Genomic DNA, 19,801 nt, shown 5'->3' with positions numbered 1-19,801 from the left:
CATTTCTTCTTGGCTATCTCATAATTAAACAAAATCCAGCATGTCCAAAATGGAGTTATTATCCTTTCTAAATATGCCTTTTCCTTCTGCCTTTAGGATCTTGGTTAACCATATTGCTATCTATCCAATTATCTGATCCAGAAAATAGGTATTATTGTAGACTCTTCTGTCTCAGTCAACTTGCTTCTTTAATTAGTTTCCATGTTAGAAATGCAGGGTAAGGGCCAGTCACAGTGGCTCACACTTGAAATCCTAGCACTTTGGGAGGCTGAGGTGGGAGGATCCCTTGAGCCTAGGAGTTTGAGACCAACCTGAGCAACGTAGTGAAACCCCATCTTTACCAAAAAAAAAAAAAAAAAAAAAATTAGCTGGGCATGGTGGCATGTGCCCATAGTCCTAGTTATTTGGGAGGCTGAAGTGGGAGGATTGCTTGAGTCTGGGAGGTCAAGGCTGCAGTGAGCTGCGACTGCACCACTGCACTGCTGAGCAATAGAACAAGACCCTGTCTCAAAAAAAAAAAAAAAAGAAGACACACACACACACACACACACGCACACACACACACACGTGCTTTACAAAGTATGTTATAGTCAAGTAATCAAAATGATCTCTAAATGGATGTTCAGTGAAATAGGGGAATATGCCTTTGTGGGAATGGAGGGGATCAGAAAGATAAAAGAGAATAAAAATGTAGTCCTTCAATAACTAACATTTAAATAGTTATTTCATAAAATGAAATGAAGAACCACCTGGAATAATTAGCATTTCCCTTTGTGTTTAGCTGTGTGTGTGTGTGTGTGTGTGTAAGGTATAACTTATTTGCAAGCTCTTCTGATTTCTTCCCTTATTTTCCAGGAATATTTTGAAAACAATTGCTCTGGGTCAGATGTTGTCCTTGTGTATATGTGGGACAGCCATCACCAGCCAGTATTTGGCAGAAAGATACAAAGTGAACACCCCCATGCTTCAGAGCTTTATCAATTATTGCTTGCTGTTCCTAATTTATACAGTGATGCTGGCATTTCGATCAGGTATGTCAAATGTGGCAATTACCTTTTCAACAAAATTATCTTCATAAAAATTACTAGAAAAGTATGACACCTGAATTCTGTGAAAGTAGTAACTAGAGACTTATGCATAATTCTATGAAATTGTTGATTTTTTTTTTTTTTTTTTGAGACGGAGTCTTGCTCTGTCGCCCAGGCTGGAGTACCGTGGCCGGATCTCAGCTCACTGCAAGCTCTGCCTCCCGGGTTCCCGCCATTCTCCTGCCTCAGCCTCTGGAATAGCTGGGACTACAGGCGCCCGCCACCTCGCCCGGCTAGTTTTTTTTTTGTATTTTTTTAGTAGAGACGGGGTTTCACCGTGTTAGCCAGGATGGTCTCGATCTCCTGACCTCGTGATCCACCCGTCTCGGCCTCCCAAAGTGCTGGGATTACAGGCTTGAGCCACCGCGCCTGGCCTGAAATTGTTGATTAAAGTAAGTAGCACCATACTGTTTGTAACAGAGAAGTTGTCCAAAAAAAGTGGTTTTTTGTTGTTGTTGTTGTTGTTGTTTGTTTTTGAGCCAGGGTCTCACTCTGTCACCCAGGCCGGAATTCAGAGATGCAATCTTGGCTCACTGTATGTAGCCCTGACCTCCCAGGCTCAAGTGATCCACTCACCTTAGCCTCCCTAGTAAGATGGGACTACAGGCATGTGCCACCATGCCTGGCTAATTTTTTTTTTTTTTTTTTTTTTTTGGTAGAGAAGGGTTTTTGCCATGTTGCCCTGGCTAGTCTCTTAACTCCTGGGCTCAAGTGATCTGCCCACCTCAGCCTCCCAAAGTGCTAGGATTTCAGGCGTGAGCCATTGGACCCGACCTAAAAAGTATAAATGTCATTACAAGTTAGGTCCCCCCACCAATTTAAAAAATATTTTAAAATATTAAGATGATATTAAAAACACTTAAAGTCAAGAACCTTACTCTCCAAAATATTTACTTACAAGTAAATAAAGATGGTAAATGGAACATTAGTTGATTGTGTAGATCAGGTCTCTGGGTTTTTTTGGTTTTTTTTTTGTGCAGTGGCATAATCTTGGCTCACTGCAACCTCCACCTCCTGGGCTCAAGTGATTCTTGTGCCTCAGCCTCCTGTGTAGCTGGGACTACAGGTGCACACCACCACGCCCGGCTAATTTTTGTATTTTTAGCAGAGACGGGGTCTCACCATGCTCCTGACCTCAAGTGATTCACCTGCCTTGGCCTCCCAGAGTGCTGGGATTATAGGTGTGAGCCACTGTGCCCAGCTAATTTTTGTATTTTTTGTAGAGACAGAGTTTCACCATGTTGCATAGGCTGGTCTTGAATTCCTGAGCTCAAGCAGGCCTCCCACCTCGGCTTCCCAAAGTGCTGAGATTACAGGCGTGAGCCACTGGGCCCAGCCAGATACATTATTATTAACCAAAATCAGTAATTTACCTTAGGGGTCACTCTTGGTATTGTGCATTCTATAGGTTTTGACAAATGTATAATGGCATACATTTACCATTACAGTATCAAACAGAACAGCTCCACTGCCCTAAAAATCCCTCTGCTCCACCTATTCATTCCTCCTTCCCTCCCTACAGACTCCTGGTAGCTACAGCTTCAGTGTTGCCCTGTCACCCAGGTTGGAGTACAGTGCAGTGGTGTGATCGTCGCTCACTGCAACCTCTGCCTCCTAGGTTCAAGCGATTCTCCTGCCTCACCCTCCCTAGTAGTTGGGATTACGGGCATGTGCCACTACACCCGGCTAATTTTTGTATTTTTAGTGGAGATGTTGGCCAGATTGGTCTCGAACTCCTGACCTTACATGGTCTGTCTGCCACGGCCTTCCAAAATGTGGGGATTACAGATGCCTGTCCAGCTTCATTATTTTTTAAAACTTTAGTTTAACCCTTCGTTGTAAAGGGGTTTGAAGGTCTGATTCTCAATTTACTACTTGCTTTTGAGTCATGTGGCCGACACAGCAGAAGAAAAAGCCTCACAAAGGTTAGTGAATCCAGTGAAGAAGGACAGCACTGTGCACACTTAGGAAATTACAGTAATTTATTTCATCTCATGCACCAGCTATCTAAAGGTTTTTATTGAAATTTAGGGCTGGGTGTGATGGCTCATACCTGTAACCCCAGCACTTACGCAGTTGGAGGTGGGAGGATCGCCTGAGGCCCGGAGTTCAAGACCAGCCTGGGCAACATGATGAAACTCCTTCTCTACAAAAAATATAAAAATTAGCTGGGTATGATGGCATGTCCCTGTAGTCCCAGCTACTTGGGAGGCTGAGGTGGAGGATGGCTTGATCCCAGGAGGCTGAGGTTACAGGGAGCCAAGATGGCACCATTGCAGTCAAGCCCAAATGACAGACCAAGACCTGTCTCCAAAGGAAGAAAAAAAAAAAAAAGAGCTGGGAGTGGAACTATACATGGTTAATAACCCTATACTTTGCTCTTTGTGGAAGCATTGGCCTTCAGGAATTCGGTGAGACTCCCAAATATATCAGTGCAGTTAGTCTCCTAAGGGGTGGTTGTTAGGTACTTCCTATGCCATTTGATGCTAGGAAGACTAATTTTGTGTTGTTGTGTTTTTTTTTTTTCTTCTGAGACGGAGTTTTGCTCTTGTTGCCCAGGCTGGAATGCAATGGCACGATCTTGGCTCAATGGCACGATCTCAGCTCAGTGCAACCTCTGCCTCCCAGATTCAAGTGATTCTCTTGCCTCAGCCTCCCTAGTAGCTGGAATTACAGGCACCTGCCACCATGTCCGGCTAATTTTTTTATTTTTAATAGAGACAGGGTTTCTCCATGTTGCCCAGGCTGGTCTCGAACTTCTGACCTCAGGTGATCTGCCCACCTCGGCCTCCCAAAGTGCTGGGATTACAAGTGTGAGCCACCGCACCCGGCCTAATTCTGTGTTTTCTTTTCTTTTTTTTTTTTTTTGAGACTGAGTCTGGCTCTGTCGCCCAGGCTGGAGTGCAGTGGCCGGATCTCAGCTCACTGCAAGCTCCGCCTCCCGGGTTTACGCCATTCTCCTGCCTCAGCCTCCCGAGTAGCTGGGACCACAGGCGCCCGCCACTTCGCCTGGCTAGTTTTTTGTATTTTTTAGTAGAGATGGGGTTTCACCGTGTTAGCCAGGATGGTCTTGATCTCCTGACCTCGTGATCCGCCCGTCTCGGCCTCCCAAAGTGCTGGGATTACAGGCTTGAGCCACCGCGCCCGGCCTAATTCTGTGTTTTCAAGATGTTCCTGCTAATTGGATTTTACTGATAATTATTTGGTTATGATTCTCACTACTTTTATTTGTGAGTTATCTTGCCATAAAGCCTTCTCATATATGTGCCAACTCTGCATCTCCTGTGATGCCAGCTTCTCCAAAGTAGTGAATCCAATTAATTTGAATAAATATAATTTGGGGGAATAAAATGTGTTTCTTCAGTGTGCCACTAAGCCTTTTCTCAAACTTATAATGTACTTATTTTTCACTTGAAAGCACATCTCTTCCAAAAGAATGATCACATGCAGACTTTTCTTTGAAGAAGCCCATGGATAGAAGTTAAATAACCAATTAATTTCTAGGAAAACATTTCATTTCCTAGGATAGTCCGTGGCTTGTCAGAAATGGCGACATGCAAGCTCATATCCAGAAATTTTATTTCTGTTATGATAGGAAAGGGATTTTTAAAAAAGTTATTTTTTTTTAAGTTCTGGGGTACATGTGCAGAATATGCAGGTTTGTTACATAGGTGAACATGTGCCATGGTGGTTTGCTGAAGCTATCAGCCCATCAAGTCCAGCATGCATTAGCTCTTTTCCTTAAGGCTTTCCTCCCGCCCTGCCCTCCCCCCAGTTTTTTTTCTTAAAGAGGTGGAGTCTCATTATGTAAGCCCAGCTGGTCTTGAACTCTTGGGCTCCAGCTGTCTTCCACTCTTACCTCAACCTCCTGAGTAGCTGGAGTTACAGGTGCACACTACCATGCCCAGCTAGGAAAGGGAATTTAACCACTTTTCTCTTACTTTCATTCTGGTGCTTTTATTGAACACTTGGTCTCTGATGACATTTTAACTAGGGTTTCATACTAGAAAAAAATCTAACTCTGGTGAGCTGTTGCAGGAGTTTGGGTTATGAAGACCATAACCTTCATAACATTGGGAGGGTGCCACATTGGAAATATACAATAGCCAGGCGTGGTAGCTCACGCCTGTAATCCCAGCACTTTGGGAAGCTGAGGCAGGCAGATCGCTTGAGCTCAGGAGTTCGAGACCAGCCTGGGCAACATGGTGAGACCCCATCTCTGCTAAAAATACAAAAATAATTAGCTGGGTATGGTGGCGTACGCCTGTGGTCCCAGCTACTCAGGAGGCTGAGGTGGCAGGCTGGCTTGAACCCAGGAGGCAGAGGTTGCAGTTAGCCGAGATTGCACCACTGCACTCCAGCCTGGGCAACAGAATGAGACCCTATCTCAAAAAGAAGAAGAAGAAGAAGAAAAAGAAATTCTTGCTTCTACTCTTTTATCTTCAAATCAACATGTATGGTATCATTTGCAAATAACATGTACTGACCCAGATTTCTTTCAACCAGGCAGTGATAACCTTCTAGTAATCTTGAAAAGAAAATGGTGGAAGTACATCCTGCTGGGACTAGCAGATGTGGAAGCTAATTATATGATTGTCAGAGCCTACCAGTACACAACTCTAACCAGTGTCCAGGTAAGAGGGAGCCCTCTGACCACTTTGGATTTTATAGCTTCAAAAGGAGAACACGAAGTCATACGTGTTGACTTAATTTTATTGAAAATCTGTTCAGTTGAAGAAAACCTAAACACAAGTGGGTGCTGTTTTCTAGTAGAGCATATGCTCTAATCAGTAATGGTTCCTAGAATTAGTGAAAATGTATACAAGTTAAGCTGCCCCCAAACTGCTAATGCTATGGCAGAGCAGTTCCTACCACAGTAAGCGTAAATATTTAGTTGGCAGTTGATGCTGTGGTGTTGACATGTGTTCTGTCATATGCTGCTGAAACATGGCATATGAAAGTAGATATACCTTTGTTCTATAGGAAAGTTGGAGGTTTGCAAGCATAGTAGATATTCATGACAAAGGAACCATTGGAAGAAACCCATTAGACATTTTTGGGAGAGGTGGTAGCCAGAGTTAAAACTCCCATCTCTGTTTCTTTGTTAGGTTTATTCTTGCTGCATTGAAAGAAAAATATTCATTCCTACACAGAGGTTTTCAACTTTGTAAAGTTGAAGACAACTGATTTCAGTTGTCTTAATGTTAGCAAACTATGGGATGTGTCGTAACATTAACTCACCATTACTAACTACAAAATGTTTTATAAATGGAGGTGAAAGTGAGATAGACTCAAATGCCAGGTTTAGATGTCACAGTTTAATAAGTTTATAACTTTTTTTTTTCATTTTCTTAAATAATAAAAAAAAGTTTGTATCAGATGTGGGATTTGAAGTTTATAACTTTTTGATACATCCCTTTCTCACTATACAAAATACAGAGATGTTCTTACTTGACTCTAAATTTTAGGGACTGGAAAAAATTGAGATTAGACTTATTTCGCATAGAAAATATAAGGATTGTTGAGAACTCAATATTTTTCCAATGTGAACCTACATTAAATGTTATTGCCAGAGTGTCTTATATTAAATACTTTGTTTTCTGTAACATTTTGCTAAGCATTGTTCTCAGCAAACCTCTTGGACTTTGACCAGTATGGGTTAAAAAGCTGATAGGAAATGATTTATTAAGACAGACACCATAGGAGGCACACAAAGAACCTAAAGTTTCGCAAAAATTAAACCCAGCAGTTACCTAGAGAATGACGCTTGAGAATGAAGTTACCTAGTATCACTAATAGGAGTAAGTGTACTTTTAGCATTGGTTAATGAAGTATACATAAGTATGCAGAAATGGCATTTTCTTATCACACCTACTTTCGTAATCTCATATACATTTTAATTACTTGATTACAATTCCCAGGAACTTTGATCTCTAATAATGATAAAAAGTTTTGAATTGGTGCAAAGCCTAAACACAGTTAAACAGAACACTTACAGTTGGATATTTGCGACTGAAGTTCGTGCCTTCTTTCAATTTCAAAGAAATTGAAAACAATTTCTTTCACGCTAGCCCCTTAGAAAAACCTAAGCATTTGGTTGCCAAAAGTCATGCACTTACAGTCCTAGTGAGGAACATATTATAAAAAAGGCATCTAACAAGGTAATGTTTTCTCCAGCAGCAGAGACGGCTGTCACAGGACTGATTCAAGCTTGTTCTCCACCTGAGTAAATCTCTGGCCTGGGTAGTCCAAAAGGATGGAAATTTGGATTAGGTGGTCTTTGAACCTTCTTTTTAAGGATTCCTTAGAAGGTTCTGTAATTACCAACAGTCATGGCATAGTTCACGTGAAGATCATGATGTGGCCTAGGTTTCTGCTCATGTCCCTTCCCACTTGACTGCCACATCAACCCATTTCCTACTCATGGCCTGCTCCTTCTCTCCTGTGCTGCTCTGTTCTTCCTAGAATGCAGTCCTTTTTGAAGCCTGCTCCCCTCATTGTCAAAGGCTAATTCAATTTTCATTTTCTCTTCTATACTCTATCGTACCTCTAATATGGTCTGACTCATTTTTATACTAACCATGTGGCAGGGTCTGTCTTAGTACCCTGCTTACTGTGACTAGACAATAATTTTTAAAAATTAAATTGATACTCTTAGAACTGAAACAATCAGAGAAGACATCCATCCCCAAGAATACTTTTTTTTTTTTATTTTTTATTTTCTGAGGAGGAGTCTTGCTCTGTCACCCAGGCTGGAGCACAATGGTATGATCTCGGCTCACTGCAGCCTCTGCCTCCCAGGTTCAAGTGATTCTCCTGCCTTATCCTCCTGAGCAGCTGGTATTACAAGCATGTGCCACCACACCTGGCTTTTTTTTTTCCAGATGGACTCTCATTCTGTCGCCCTGCTGGAGTGCAGTGGGGTAATCTTGGTTCCCTGCAGCCTCGGCCTCCTGAGTAGCTGGGATTACAGGCATGCGCCACCACGCCCAGCTGATTTTTTTTTGTATTTGGAGTAGATATAAGGTTTTGCCATGTTGACCAGGCTGGTCTCAAACTCCTGACCTCAAGTGATCCTCCTGCCTTGGCCCCCATAGTGCTGGGATTACAGGCATGAGCCACCGCACCCGGCCACCAAGAATGCATTTTGAAAAGAAGGTTCACATGTCTGAAGGTGATAGCTATCAGATGAGAAGTCATGGAATGTTAGAGTCGGAGGGAACCTATGTGATCATTTCATCTGATCTTTTTATTTTATATTTTGGCTTGGAGAGTGACTGGCTGGGGACCACACATCTAGCTGGTCAGTGTGGGGGCTGGGGCCTGAGGTCTCTGGAGCTCTGACCATGACATAGGCAGCTCCCTCATTGCCCAACAAAAATTGTTAAAAACAGAGCAAATTTAAGTTTGATTTTAAGACACAAGGATAAGGGAATCTTCTGTGGTAGTTCTTAGAATGTCTTTTTCTACTTTTTTTTGTTTAAGGAATGTAGTTGAGATTTTGTTAAGCCATATGGCTGGATTCTGCTGGTGTCTTCAGGGACAGGGTATTATCATTTGCATCGTTTAATGTTTTGTTATTCAGGCAGGCTCAATAAAGCACTTAGGAGATTAGAGTTCTGCAGCTGGAATAAATAACAAGGCAAGATGCCATTCCTACACATGATGCGTTGGACTCCACTGATGCTACTGCAGTGAAAGGCAATCAGTAAACAACTGTGGACAGGACTGAATGGGCTGCTGGAGATTAGGGGCCTGTCTTGTTCAAGACTAACCAGATACGGAGAGAATCAGGCACAAGGTTTGAAACAACAGGGTGAGCAATAAAACAGCAGTTTCAGGAATATTATTGGTATAAGGAATATATTTCTTCCTTGAAAGAAATACATTGGAATTCATCAAGAATCTCTTGAATATATTTTATCCTTGAATGCACATTAAATTTGTGAATTTAAGAATTGAACGAATTCACTCTCTTTTTTATCTTTTATCTTGCAAACAACTTTGGGCCTGCTATAATTTTGGCATGCTTAATCCCTCTGCCTTCCAGATGAGCAATATCAGGTGTATAGCTAGTGTTTTCTGGACCTGTTGTCAACAGGTGATGGAGAAGCACGTGAGGAGGATGAGCAAGAATATTTGCCGTGAGCTCGAGTGTGTCTCACGTGGTGGGGTTGGACGCTTTGTCAGGGAGATGGTGTCTGTTCTCTCGTAGTAACTGGTGCTTCTTTGTAGCACTTAGCCCAATTCCAGTGAAATATCTGGTGTGATTGTTTATTCCATGTCCTTTCTAGCTTTGTGTGCTCCTGAGGGCACAGCTTGCTCTGTCCTGTTCACCTCTATTTCTAGCTGCTTTCACAGTGTCTCACACATGCAAGGTGTTTAGCAAATATTTGTTGGCTGAGTAAATGGTTGCATGTAGGAAGGAATGTTTGTCTACCGAACTTAAAGATACACACAGGGCCAGGCATGGTGGCTCACGCCTGTAATCCCAGCACTTTGGGAGGCCGAGGCAGGCAGATCACCTGAGGTCAGGAGTTCGAGACCAGCCTTGCCAACATGACGAAACCCCATCTCTACTAAAAAATACAAAAATTAGCTAGGCGTGGTGGCAGACGGCTGTAATCCCAGCTCCTCAGGAGGCTGAGGCAGGAAGAATTGCTTGAACCCAGGAGGTGGAGGTTGCAGTGAGTCGAGATTGTGCCACTGCACCCCTCCTGGGTGACAGAGCAAGACTCCATCTCAAAAAAATAAAAAAATAAAAAAATAAAATGACATAAAATAAAAAAATAAAATAAAGATATACACAGGTGGGAGCATAGAGGTAAAGAGCACAGGCCCTCAGCAGAAGTCTTGTGTTCAGCAACTGACTCTTCCATTGTATTTTATTATTTTATTTATTCATTTATTTTGAGACAGGTCTGTATTGTCCAGGCTGGAGTGCAGTGGCACCATCACAGCTCACTGCAGCCTTGAACTCCCAGGCTCAAGTGATCCTCTCACCTTAGCCTCCCAAGTAGCTGGGACTACAGGCGTGCACCACCACACCCAACTATTTTTTTTTTTTTGTACAGACAGCATTTCACCATGTTGCCCAGGCTGATCTCGAACTCCTGGGCTCAAGCAATCTGCCCGCCACAGCCTGCCAAAGTGCTAAGATTACAGGCCTGAGCCACTGTGCCCAGCTGTCATCCCATTTTTAACTATGACAACTCATTTCACCTCTTTGTACCTTCATTTTCTCATGTATAAAATTGGATTGTAATTTCAGTCTCATAGAGTTGTTGTGAGGATTACATGAGTGAATTCAGGTAAAGCTCTTAGTATAGGGCTGGCAATAATAAATGCTCAATAAATACTGACTCCTATTATAAATACTGACTCCTATTATTTCTTAATTACTCATCTTTTAGCTAATGAGAGATACGTTTTAAACTGTTGATTCTTTCCATGCAGCTTTTGGATTGCTTTGGGATTCCTGTGTTGATGGCTCTGTCGTGGTTTATTCTTTATGCAAGATACAGAGTGATCCACTTCGTTGCTGTGGCTGTCTGTCTGTTGGGTGTAGGAACCATGGTTGGTGCAGACATACTAGCAGGGAGGGAAGACAATTCAGGTAAGATAGTGTCACATGTTTGTGCTTCAGTCACAGAATTTTATGTTTTCACTTTTATTCTGCAAACTATATCTTTTTATAGTAAAAAGCAGAAAATACATTTCTGGTTAACTACATTTGAAATTATATTTTTAGATTTACTTGTATCTGGTATTTTGTAACTACCTCCACAAAACAATCTGTATGTTCCTACCAGCCTATAGTTTTTCTTCCTTTTTGTTACATTAAATAGTTTTGTTTGTCTCTTGAGAGCAAAGTTTCTTTATATATTTGCAATAATCTTTTGTCTCATACATTTAAGATTGGTTACTGGAAAACCTACTGTCGATTCTTTTTTTCTTTTTTTATTTAATCAACAAAGAAACTTGTTCACTGGAGTATTTCTTTTTAAGTCACTGTGTAGGTGAGAACACTTTGCCTCACTTTGTGTTGAATTCAGTTGATAGTATAAAATGTAATTAAGGTCTATGAATTCATCCAAGCTTCAAGTGAGTTAAATGTCTCCTTGGATTGAGAGAGAAAATTACAGTTGATACTATAAAATCTAATTAAGGTCTATGATTCACCCAATCTGCAAGTGAGTTAAGTGTCTCCTTGGATTAAGAGGGAAAATTACTTTGAAAGCAGGTTCCCATTTTTCAAATTGACCTACCTCTTCAGTGAACTCCATTAATTTGTCATGTCATAGAATCATTTTCTGAGGCCTTACATTATGATATATACCATCAATTTCTAGCCTGTTAGACTTCCGAGGAGTTACATTATGAAAAATCACAGCAGAATTGAACCAGAAAGTGAGAAGAGTAAGAGACTTTAAACTTCTAGTAACCAGGTTGGGTGCGGTGGCTCACACCTGTAATCCCAGCGTTTTGGAAGGCCAAAGTGGGTAGACCACCTGAGGTCAGGAGTTCGAGACCAGCCTGGCCAACATGGTGAACCCTCCGTCAATACAAAATTTAGGCCAGGCACAGTCACTCACACCTGTAATCCCAGTACTTTGGGAGGCCAAGGTGAGCGGATCACTTGAGTTCAGGAGTTCAGGAGTTCAAGACCAGTACAAATACAAAAATTAGCCAGGCCTGATGGAGGGTGCCTGTAATCCCAGCTATGCGGGAGGCTGAGGCAGGAGAATCACTTGAACCCGGAGGTGTAGGTTGCAGTGAGCCGAGATTGAGCCACTGCACTCTGCACTCCAGCCTGAGCAACAGAGCAAGACTCTGTCTCAAACACATGCGCGCGCGCACACACACACACACACACTCTCACACATAAACTTCTAGTGACCAGTTTCTTCTTCTTTAGCATCATTTAAATGAACACGAGTCAGATGACCGCTTGGAGGCACGCCGTAGAGGTTCACCTGTTGACAGTGTTTTGCTTTTTGTGGCTTGTCTTCCTGCAGGGAGTGATGTATTGATTGGCGACATCTTGGTCCTTCTTGGGGCTTCCCTCTATGCCATTTCGAACGTTTGTGAGGAATACATCGTGAAGAAGCTGAGCAGACAGGAATTTTTAGGAATGGTGGGCCTGTTTGGAACAATTATCAGTGGTATACAGCTGTAAGATTCTACAATCTTTTTCTAAAAACAAAATAAGCAAATATATTATAGATGATAACTACTAATATTCATTATTTATTTGGCCCAAATTCACATTTGAAATTAGTATTAGGTGGATGCAAGAGTAATTGTGTTTTGCCATTACCTAATAACTTGCTGAGTGTCTATTAGAGGATTGTTAAAATATCAAGAATTACTTCCTGTTTTCTTAAACATGTGTGTTGCTTAGGATTCCTGATTAGCATGTAGTAGAGGCATTTACCAGTAAGGAGTTTTCTCTTTTAGTTATTTCCAGAAAATATTAACACATTAACTTCCTAAGCTTATTCAAAAACAAAGTATAATACCACATTTTTCTCCTATACTTGACTATTATTGCAGAGCACCTGTAAGGGAGTCAAACATATCTTTATGGGCTCCTTTGGTTTTATTGTCATTTTTATTGAAGATAGTTATTTTTATATTCTAAGACAAATTCAAAAGTCCGTGTAATTCCGCACTTTAGCTGAAGTATAGTGACTAAAATGCTTATAAAATAGTGAACATTAGTATGTGGACCTCTCTGTGACCTCTTGTTTTAATCTTAGATTGATTGTGGAATACAAGGATATCGCCAGCATTCACTGGGACTGGAAAATTGGTATGTAAAGAAAGAAATCCTTTTAGTCAGCATTCTTTCCTTTAACACATGAACATCTAGAGGATTATATTGTGCTTTATTTTAATATTTAGACACCTTTGTAAAATCCCAGAGTGATGTAATACATATCAGCTACAGTGGTTTACATTGAGTTTTCTCTGAAAATTGGTAGATAAACTTCCATAAAAGTTAATTCTTAATCTTTACCTGCAGGAATAGCCTTTGGTTACTAGGGATCCTGAACAAGACTGGAGATTGAACTTTGGTCAAACCAACTTCCAAGTAGATCTATATCTCGGGTCCTCAAATTTCTTGCGAAGGTTATCTGCTTGATATAATTTGTGAAGCATTAACCTGAATCGTCAGTGGTGTGAAATCTCCCTCACCTCCCATTGCTCCTGTCATCTGAATAATCCTAGGCATCTGCATAAATAAATAAAGGAAAACAAAATGGTGATGGGACAGTCAGAAAAGATTTGAACCTGATTTAGCGATGGGGTGGGGAGAAGTTAAATAGTACATAGATGTCATTGAAGATTGTCTACCATGCTTGATAATTTAATTCAATTAAATAACTTAGATTGCAGGCTGGGCGGGGTGGCCCACACCTGTAATCCCAGCACTTTGGGAGGCCGAGATGGGCGGGTCACCTGAGGTCAGGAGTTCGAGACCAGCCTGGCCAACATGGAGAACCCCGTCTCTACTAAAAATACAAAAAAAAAAAAAAAAATTAGCCGAGCATGGTGGCGGGCGCCTGTACTCTCAGCTACCTGGGAGGCTGAGGCAGGAGAATCACTTCAACCTGGGAGGCGGAGGTTGCAGTGTGCTGAGACTGCACCACTGCACTCCAGCCTGGGCAACAGTGCGAGACTCCGTCTCGAAAAAAATAAAAATAACTTAGATTGCCAGAAAGTGTGTGTGTGTGTGCGCGCGTGTGTGCGCGCGTGCTGCGTATGGGATGAGATTAAAGAAGTGGTTGCAAAGCAGAGATAATTGCTAATGTAGTCAACATCCACATGGCAAGCACTGTCCTAAAGAGGATAATTATGTTGCGCTGCCTTGGAGCACTTAATTTAATGAGATGAACAAAATACAATGGACCTAATAACTGTCTTTGATGTCTTTAAAGATACTTTATTCTGAATCCAGTTATATGAATCATGTCCAACCAAACAAAAGCAAAGAAAAGATAATGATTTTTCTTGACACGAGATGTTGATTCTACCTTTACTGGCCTTTTATCACAAACATCACTGCGTCATGGCAGGGTGCATAGCAAGGGGTGATAAGAGCAATGGACTCAGTCACACCATAAGCAGGATTTTCTGACCTTGATCATCCAATACCTTGTTGGATTTTTGAGGTCCTTTATCTACATCACAACTTGCTATTAATATTCTTTTTTCCAGAGAGCTTTGTGGTCTCATTTGCAATGCTGTTAACAAGGGGCTTTGTAGATAATATGCTAAAGGATTAGGGAGTTTTATATGGCAGCCAAGCCTCAAACTCCTTTGTCTTATGATTTCTTGTGCTAATATTAGATATTCCATGTTTTTTTCCACAGCCCTGCTGTTTGTGGCATTTGCCCTGTGTATGTTTTGCCTTTATAGCTTCATGCCATTGGTGATTAAAGTCACAAGTGCCACTTCCGTCAACCTAGGCATCCTGACAGCAGACCTCTACAGCCTTTTCGTTGGACTCTTTCTGTTTGGCTATAAGGTAAACAAATAGAGCATGTTCAAATAAGAATACTTGCTTGGATCCAAAAAACGTAGCAGGTTTCTTCAAGACTCGATCAAAAAATAAAACCTTCTCATCCTCTTGGCAAGAATTTTGTTAGTCAGGCCTCCCTTTACTACTACTGAATTAGAAAATGGGTTCACATAAGAATTGCCCTTCTAGGGTTATTCTAAAGAGTGAAATACGGCCGGGCGCGGTGGCTCACGCCTGTAATCCTGGCACTTTGGGAGGCCAAGGTGGGCGGATCACGAGGTCAAGAGATCGACACCATCCTGGCTAACACGGTGAAACCCCGTCTCTACTAAAAATACAAAAAATCAGCTGGGCATGGTGGCGGGCGCCTGTAGTCCCAGCTACTCCGGAGGCTGAGGCAGGAGAATGGCGTGAACCCGGGAGGCGGAGCTTGCAGTGAGCCGAGGTGGCACCACTGCACTTCAGCCTGGGTGACAGAGCGAGACTCCGTCTCAGAAAAAAAAAAAAAAAGTGAAATACATGGATTTCATCTTCGATGGTATGGCCCAGGGCACTAGCTTATGGAATTGTTGACGCATGTTGCCGGGTGATAAACAAGCTGACCCAGAGCCGCTATTGACCTTGAGGGACAGTGTAACTTAGTCTGAGCACTAGGAACTTTTCCATTTATTCCTTTTGCCCTGGTACACAGACAAAAAGTCTGGAGTACCTGCTGGAAAGGAAAGAGAGATGGCCAGCTTATCATGCATGCATAATTGGGATGGTTCTGTCTTTGATAGTAATTTTATATCTTAAAGGTAATTCAGTCCATTGGTTTTTCAGACTTTTTCTATCCACATCATCACAGCCTTTACAAGCATAACCTGCTGCCATCAGCAGTGGGTCCTATTACGTGCACTAATTCTCAAGGCAGGTGGGGTGGAAGGGAATATATCAGTATCTCCAGGGGAAGCAAGAGAGCAAATATGAAGTTTGAAAAAATAACATCCTCAGAGAGCCTGATATACCTTTCCTTGAGAACTGATTGAGCCATTCATTTTATTTTATTTTATTATTTAATTAAATTAATTAATTTATTTGAGATGGAGTCTCACTCTATTGCCCAGGCTGGAGTGCAGTGGTGTGATCTCGGCTCACTGCAACCTCTGCCTCCCGGGTTCAAGCAATTCTCCTGCCTCAGCCTCCTGAGTAGCTGGGATTACAGGCACCCTCCATCATGCCCAGCTAGTTTTTGTATTTTCCTAGAGATGGAGTTTCACCATGTTGGCCAGGCTGGTCTTGAACTCCTGACCTCAGGTGATCTGCCCGCCTCAGCTTCCCTAAGTGCTAGGATTATAGGCGTGAGCCATAATACCTGGTGGAGCCATTTATTTTAGACACGGAGGAACAAAGGCCCGGGGAGGTGATGTGCAGCTCAGTGACTTACCCTTAGTCAGCAGCTGGTTAGTGGTAAAGCCACTACTAAGTCTTAGTTGTCAGTCTTCTATCAGTCCAGGCTTCTTGCCACTGCACTTTCCACCTTAATTTCATTATTAAGATGAGAATCTCAAGCTTATGATTGCATCATGTTAAAGTCTCATAATCAGAGAGAACCAAGTATATAGATTTTTTTTTCCAACTTCACAGCTACTTGGAAAATTCCTAGGGCAGCAGGTTAGCAGTTCTCATCTTTTTTTTCCCTAGATCCAGGGCTTGCTGATCATTCTTTTTAAAATCTTAAGCCCCTTTTAAATGCTTAAAAATTCAGAACCCCGGTCATTTATACCTATTATTTACCATATTATAAATGAAAACGGATAAATTAAAAAATACTTATTAATTCATTAAGAAAATAATAAATTCATCATGTTAACATTTTTATGAAAGATTGTATTTTTCAAAATAAAAAAATAGAAGAATGTCATTGATTTATATTTTAAAAATCTCTTTACTGTGTGGCTTACTAGAAAACACCTGGATTCTCACCTCTGCCTCTTCCTTCTGCCTTGTCATATCACATGTCATATAGCTTCTAGAACATTTCATTGTGCATCTGCAAGATGATGAAAGTGAAAAGGGCATATAGCATTTTAGTATTATGGTAATAATAGTTTTGAGGGCCAGGCGTGATGGCTTACGCCTATAATCCCAGCACTTTGGGAGGCTGAGGTGGGTGAATCACCTGAGGTCAAGAGTTCGAGACTAGCCATGGTCAACATGGAAACCCCCTCTCCACTAAAAGTACAAAAACTAGCAGGGCGTGGTGGCCCATGCCTGTACTCCCAGGTACTCGGGAGGCTGAGGCAGGAGAATCGCTTGAACCTGGGAGGCAGAGGTTGCAGTGAGCCGAGATTGCACCATTGCACTCCAGCCTGGGTGGGTAACAAGAGCAAAACTCTGTCTCAAAAAAAAAAAAAAAAAAGTAATAATAGCTTTGACTGTATAGATTCCTCCCCAGCGTTTTAGGTTTTAGGATTTTGGATTATACTTTGAGAACCCCTGCTTTAGAAATATCTCTTTTCAGCCTGGACAACATGGCAAAACCCATCTCTACAAAAAAAAAAAAAAAAATACAAAAATAATTAGCCAGACATAGTAGTGTGTACCTGGTGTCCCAGCCACTGGAGAGAGAGGCTGAAGTGGGAGGATCACTTGGGCCCAGGGAGGTTGAGGCTGCAGTGAGTCATCATCTGACAACACCACTGCACTCCAGCCTGGCTGACAGAGCGAGACCTGTCTTCTCCCAGCATGCCTTCAGTAAAGGATTATTGACCTGCTTCCTATCTTCCTGACAGTCATTTGAGCAGACAGTTAGGATGCTGGCCATTACCTGATAATTTTAGTTTCAGTAGAGGCTATCAACTATATTTCTTTGTCCTTGTAAAATTTTTTATCCAGACAAATCCTTATTTATGCTATTCCCAGAAGTCAACCATGAACTCACAACACTTAACTGAATTATTGCTACATTAAGCTCAGTGGATTCTCAGAAATTTCTACTTAAGGAATGTAAACCTTTTTGCATTGCAAGGTTACATGTCAAGGAACCAGCCGTTATCTTTGCAGACTTGCTGGTTAAGGTATTCCTGAACTAAGACTGAAGGAATGTTTATAGCTTTATAGCTTATTGGTACCATCATTTTAAAAAAGCCAGGCCGGGCACGGTGGCTCACGCCTGTAATCCCAGCACTTTGGGAGGCTGAGGTGGGTGGATGACGAGGTCAGGAGATCGAGACCATCTTGGCTAACATGATGAAACCCTGTCTCTACTAAAAATACAAAAAATTAGCCAGGCGTGGTGGCACATACCTGTAATCCAGCTGCTCAGGAGGCTGAGGCAGGAGAATGGCGTGAACCCAGGAGGCAGAGCTTGCAGTGAGCCAAGATCACGCCACTGCACTCCAGCCTGGGCAACGGAGCAAGACTCTGTCTCAAAAAAAAAAAAAAAAAGCCAAAGTGTGCTGGGCATAGTGGGTCACACCTGCACTTTGGGAGGCCAAGGCGAGTGGAGCACGAGGTCAGGAGATTGAGACCATCCTGGCCAACATGGTGAAACCCCATCTCTACTAAAAATACAAAAATTAGCTGGGCGTGGTGGCACGCATCTGTAGTCCCAGCAGGAGAATTGCTTGAACCTGGGAGGTGGAGGTTGCAGTGAGCCGAGATCATGCCATTGCACTCCAGCCTGGGCGACAGGGTGAGACTCCATCTTAAAAAAAATAAAAAAAGTAAGATAAATAAATAAAGTCAAAGTGAATCAGAGAAGTCATCATGATGGGCCCAGATTTTTTTTCTGAGAGCCAAATTGTCATGGACTACAATGTCAGCCTTGTTTTTCTGTGATGCTGTGGCTGCATTTCATCTGGCCACCACTAGGAGTGCTGGTGTTTCTATATAGCAGTTGCAGGCCAGTTGGTGGCTGGCTATAGCTTCAACTGCTTTTAACTTTAAAATGAAAAAATCCCTTTCTTATGTCATTTTTTGGCCACATAACTTTACTATTCTCAGAATCGGAGCATGCAGTTGATAAATTCCTTTCCAGTTATTTTGTGTTCCTTTGTCCCTGAATGTCTAATAGTTCATTCTTAGATCAGATTTTTACTATTTTTGGTCAAATGTTATTTCAAGACTTATAGAGCAAAGAGCAGGTCTTCTGAAATCTTCAGAATAAATTACAGAGGTAGAAAAAACTCAGAGCATAATGAAGTCACCTAGCACTTTAGAAGCAGTTTTTTTGTTTTGTTTGTGATAGAGTCTCGCTCTGTCACCCAGGCTGGAGTACAGTGGTGTGATCTCAGCTCACTGCAACCCCTGCATTCTGGGTTCAAGTGATTCTTGTGCTTCAGCCTCTCGAGTAGCTAGGATTACAGGCACCTGCTACCAAACCCGGCTCATTTGTGTATTTTTAGTAGAGACGGGGTTTCACCATGTTGGCCAGGCTGGTCTTGAACTCCTGACCTCAGGTGATCCACTCGCCTTGGCCTCCCAGAGTGCTGGGACTACAGGGCATGAGCCACTGAGCCTGGCCAAGTAGTTTTTAAAGGCAGATTGTAAGCTTAATATACTACAAGTTTTAAAAACTGTGTCTAACTTTGGCTCTAATTTTTTGAAGCAGACAGTTGAAAAAGAGGCTCAGAATTTTTTACACTCATCCATGTCAGACCTTAAGCGCTCTGCCTCTCCTGAAATTGATCTTGAGTGAATATTTGCTGAATAAAGTAACTGCAAGAAACTTCCTGCATAGATCCAGACACACAGAATTTTACAAGACAAAAAAGTAAGCACCTCTAATTCAGGAGACTTACTCAATCTCTTTATTAGTCTCTCCATGCTAATAAAAGTGACTCAATTTAATCACCTGCCTTCTTAAGAGAGACATAGTAGTTTTTCTTCTGAATATTTTAAAAGCCACCAAACCAAATATAACAGATTTTGAACAAGTTATATAGGTTTTTTCACAGGTAACAGTGAACACTTTATGGGACAGCATGATTACCTTTCAAAATACCAACTTCAGGCTGGGCGCAAGTGGCTCACACCTGTAATCCCAACACTTTGGGAGACCGAGGTGGGTGGGTCACTTTAGTTCAGGAGTTTGAGACCAGCCTGGCCAACATGGTGAAACCCCGTCTCTACCAAAAATACAAAAATTATCCAGGCATGGTTGTGCGTGCTTGTAGTCCCAGCTACTCTGGAGGGTGAGGCA

At 42.0% G+C, this 19,801-nt stretch overlaps 1 protein-coding gene and 1 long non-coding RNA gene across 4 annotated transcripts in view; one reads left to right on the top strand and one right to left on the bottom strand.

Moving 5' to 3' along the window:
- The window catches only part of LOC105493661 (solute carrier family 35 member F2), a 69,795-nt gene that overhangs the window by 46,821 nt on the left and 3,173 nt on the right, over positions 1-19,801 (top strand). For all 3 annotated transcript variants that reach the window (XM_071075534.1, XM_071075532.1, XM_071075533.1), the window contains 6 exons: positions 856-1,031; positions 5,595-5,722; positions 10,545-10,704; positions 12,107-12,263; positions 12,851-12,903; positions 14,468-14,622. In XM_071075534.1, coding sequence (XP_070931635.1) covers positions 887-1,031; positions 5,595-5,722; positions 10,545-10,704; positions 12,107-12,263; positions 12,851-12,903; positions 14,468-14,622 — 798 coding nt within the window. In that variant the 5' untranslated portion in view covers positions 856-886. The remainder of the gene's footprint in view (positions 1-855; positions 1,032-5,594; positions 5,723-10,544; positions 10,705-12,106; positions 12,264-12,850; positions 12,904-14,467; positions 14,623-19,801) is intronic.
- LOC112428834 (uncharacterized) overlaps positions 12,145-19,801 on the bottom strand; it is a 69,789-nt gene continuing 62,132 nt past the window's right edge. The window contains exons 3-5 of the long non-coding RNA XR_011611041.1: positions 16,582-16,648; positions 13,111-13,228; positions 12,145-12,231 (exon numbers count right to left, since the gene is read on the bottom strand). This is a non-coding gene — a long non-coding RNA (uncharacterized lncRNA). The remainder of the gene's footprint in view (positions 12,232-13,110; positions 13,229-16,581; positions 16,649-19,801) is intronic.

This window comes from Macaca nemestrina, chromosome 12, assembly GCF_043159975.1.
Source record: "Macaca nemestrina isolate mMacNem1 chromosome 12, mMacNem.hap1, whole genome shotgun sequence".
Taxonomy (NCBI): domain Eukaryota; kingdom Metazoa; phylum Chordata; class Mammalia; order Primates; family Cercopithecidae; genus Macaca; species Macaca nemestrina.
Note: the sequence above shows the minus strand (reverse complement) of the source record. Positions and strands in the feature narration are given on the sequence as shown.